General features: G+C 35.8%; 1 protein-coding gene across 2 annotated transcripts; it reads left to right on the top strand.

Annotated features, from left to right (window-relative positions):
- Positions 1-925: 925 nt before the first annotated feature.
- On the top strand, positions 926-3,147 carry LOC112022541 (tropinone reductase homolog At5g06060). Of its 2 annotated transcripts, none has more exons than XM_024055154.2 (5): positions 926-1,258; positions 1,782-1,992; positions 2,241-2,412; positions 2,497-2,603; positions 2,752-3,147. In XM_024055154.2, the coding sequence occupies exons 1-5, from the start codon at positions 1,218-1,220 to the stop codon at positions 2,932-2,934; spliced, it is 714 nt and encodes a 237-aa protein (XP_023910922.1). In that variant the 5' UTR covers positions 926-1,217; the 3' UTR covers positions 2,935-3,147. The 2 variants fall into 2 exon arrangements, with proteins under 2 accessions (XP_023910922.1, XP_023910921.1); XM_024055153.2 differs by lacking the exon at positions 926-1,258 and adding an exon at positions 1,275-1,487.
- Positions 3,148-3,451: the final 304 nt, after the last annotated feature.

Here is a 3,451-nt window from a genome sequence, read left to right as displayed (position 1 = left end):
TGACAATAAACAGAGTTTATTTGAACATAATACTTCGTCTTATCTAAATTTAATTTTATTTCATATCCTTTCATTAACCTGAAAAAGATTCATTGGATTCTTAGAACATGCTTTTGTCTTATTGGATTTGTTAAAAATTGTTTTTCACGTTGAAGTTTATGACCTCATCATGGTTTCTGCGAAATTTAACTAGCATCCTCCTCCGATGATAGAGAAAATCTGCTTCAGTGAAATTTACCCCTGTGCATCATATTGTCAATCACGTCCATATGCTGACAAGAGAATATCATCAACAGAATTGAAAATATGTTTTGATGAGACTTGAGATCAAAACCGTATGATCTTGTCTTCCTCGTTATTCATATCAACACTTGCCGATTAATGGACAAATTAAGCTAAGAAATATTGCTTGGACAACCAAAAATTCTTAAATACCTGGATTTAATTTGAGTCCATTACTAAAACCATTTTTTTATTTATCAGTAACTATTTATCATCTAAAATTTATTTGTTATGAAAATTATAGGTGTAGTTTTTCTTTTAATTATGAGATCTAATACTTTTGTCTTCAGGAAGGAGTTCATAATTTTGTTAGACCAACGCCCTATGCACCACTCCTATGCTATAAACCCCAAAGCCCCACCACATCATCGCTCACCACGTACCCTCCTCTTCTTTCTTACCCGATCAACGCCATCCAATTTTTGCAACCCTTAGATAGATCCAACCAGACACGAGTCACTGCAACGCTTTACGTGTCCACCTCTCCCCGACACGTATCTCACATCACAACCCCTTTCCACACGTGTCAAACATCCCCACACACCTTAAGCCAGCAGCACATGTTGAGTACGTTTGAGTCTGGTAGGGTTTCAATTTCCCATTTCAAAAGCGAAAGAATTAATTTTTAACCCTAGTTAGAGCCGTGAATGGACCTTGTTGCCTGGTCACATGGCAGGTGGCACTGACTTTGCCTCCTGTCAATTTCATGCAACAGAAATAGTACAATTGCTCAACAGCTTGCTACTTTACTTACCAAGATGAGCACCGTTAACATTCACAGTTCTAGCTCTCACCTTAAGGGAGAGTGTGAAAATGCTCGAGATCAGAAGAAGAAAAAGAAGTAAATGCAGAAGTAGCAAGTTAAACGATAGAAAAGATGGTTGAACTACAAGCAGTCAAGATAAGCTATTCTTTATCTGTCGTAAATAACACACATGTATATGACACATGCAGTAACTAACTCCCTGATATTTTGGTAGGTAGTTTTTCTCTGTGTTACTGATATATAGATATAGGATCTTGTACAGTCTTAATCAATTCAATACAATCTAGAAATTTCTCAATCTTTCTCTCTAGTTTTCTCTCTAGCTTTCAAGCTTTCCTCTCTAGGTTTACAAATCTTACAGAATGGCTCAGCACGATAACAGTAGATGGTCACTTCAGGGCATGACCGCTCTTGTTACCGGTGGAAGCAAAGGAATAGGGTTCCTACTTTCTTTCCCTTTTGTGTTCCCTTTGTTGCTATTGTGTTTAACTAGAAAACTTCATCAATAACTTATTGTTACTACTTATTCTTGCTAATATTTTCAATCATAATACTTTCTTGCTACTGCTAGTAGCTCTCCTTTATGCAAGATAGTATGATATATATCGTTAGTTCAATTAAATTAAGTGATTCACCTCATAATAGTATATTCATTCAAAAGAAGCTTAAACAATGTTCTCAACGCGCTGATTCGCTAAAAAAAACTGATCCCCTTCTATTATTTTGCGAAAAGGTATGCTATTGTGGAGGAACTAGCAGGTCTTGGAGCAACTGTGCATACATGCTCTCGAAAACAAGTCGACCTTGACCAGTGTTTAAGTGAATGGACGGCAAATGGTCCCAAAAAAGTCACCGTTTCAGCGTACGATGTATCCATTAAAGAAGAAAGAGAGAAACTAATTAGCCATGCCTCTGAGCTCTTTAATGGGAAACGTAACATCCTTGTGAGTCACCCCTTGGTTATGCTTTTTTTTGGTTAATCCCTCCCTTATGATTAAGTTTGTATTTTAGCACATATTTTTATGTATGTATGTGCATAACTATTTTGAAATAGTGATGCAAATAAGCTTTTAAAAAACAAATCATCCAGAAATTTATTTATTATGTCAATTTATTAATAACACTAGCTTTTACTAGCATTTTTTATATATTTCCTAATTGGTGCTGTTGTTCAATAAATGCATGGATATAGATTAACAATGTTGGGACAAACGACACAAAACCGACCTTTGAATCAGCTTATCACTTGAGCCAACTTGCCCATCCTCTACTGAAAGCTTCGTCAGCGGGAAGCATTGTCTTTGTGTCTTCAGTTTGTGGGGTCGTATCAGTCAGTGTGGGCTCCATATACGGAGCAACTAAAGGTAACCTAAGCTTGTCCCGTCATGCATTGGATTGTATTATTACTACTTTGAGCTACAATATTGAAGGTCTTTATAAGTATGCAGGGGCAATGAATCAGCTGACAAAAAATTTGGCATGCGAGTGGGCAATAGATAATATAAGGACCAATTGTGTTGCACCTTGGTACATCAAGACCCCTTTTGTCCAACCTGTAATGACCTTTTCATCACACCCTAGTGCTTTAATTTTTTTTTTTTTTTAATATACAGTAGAATTTTAACCTATGAACGTATCGAAATTAATTACTAGCTTATTAAATTATGTTATAATTATTATTGTCTTTTTTTTTTTTATTGTAGTATTTGGATGATGAAAACTTTTTCAATGCTGTTATCTCTCGAACACCTATGGGACGCGTTGGAGAGCCCAAAGAGGTGTCTTCCTTGGTAGCATTCCTATGCCTACTAACGGCCTCGTACATAACCGGGCAGACTATATGTGTTGATGGAGGTATGACGGTGAATGGCTTCATGTTCCCATAAGCATATATGGTTCAGAATTAGCGCAAACAAATGCCAGTTTACGTACTTTGTAGTATTGCATAATAAGGCAATTTCAGTTTGATCTCTTTTGCGTGCCCCTTATTAGTTTTGTTACATTATGACGTATGCATGTAATCACCTATAAATTATTATACTATTGCGTGCATAGATATGAGTCTTTTGGCAAATGAAATTGATTTGTTTCATGTTTTAGTTTATGTTGAAGGGTGGTTATTTTTGTGATCATAACACATAGCACTTTGCTACTGGTGGGACCATTTGATTTGGATTCGTGAGATTGATCTTAGGTCTCGTTTGGAATTTGAGAAAAAAATAGCTTATTTTTCTTTTTAACTTATTTTTGCTCCTAAAGTAGGTCCCATTTCACTGTTAAGTGGGTCACATTACTCTAAAAGTCAAGTTTTAGTTTTTTTCTACATACTTTTATCAAAATAAGCAGTTTTCTGTTTTCAGTTTTCAGTTTTAGCAAAATAAGCGGCTCTCAAACGTACCCATA

This window comes from Quercus suber, unplaced genomic scaffold (genome assembly GCF_002906115.3).
Source record: "Quercus suber isolate HL8 unplaced genomic scaffold, Cork oak 2.0 scaffold_420, whole genome shotgun sequence".
Classification (NCBI taxonomy): domain Eukaryota; kingdom Viridiplantae; phylum Streptophyta; class Magnoliopsida; order Fagales; family Fagaceae; genus Quercus; species Quercus suber.
This window is presented reverse-complemented; position numbering and strand designations above follow the sequence as displayed.

What these genes read in the sequence shown, in the direction of transcription:
- LOC112022541 (XM_024055153.2), top strand. Translation starts at nt 1,411, where the DNA reads ATGGCTCAGCACGATAACAGTAGATGGTCACTTCAGGGCATGACCGCT. An exon ending in GGTGGAAGCAAAGGAATAGG is followed by an intron (nt 1,488 to 1,781) that starts GTTCCTACTTTC and finishes TTTTGCGAAAAG; the next exon opens with GTATGCTATTGTGGAGGAAC. An exon ending in AGACCCCTTTTGTCCAACCT is followed by an intron (nt 2,604 to 2,751) that starts GTAATGACCTTT and finishes TTTTTATTGTAG; the next exon opens with TATTTGGATGATGAAAACTT.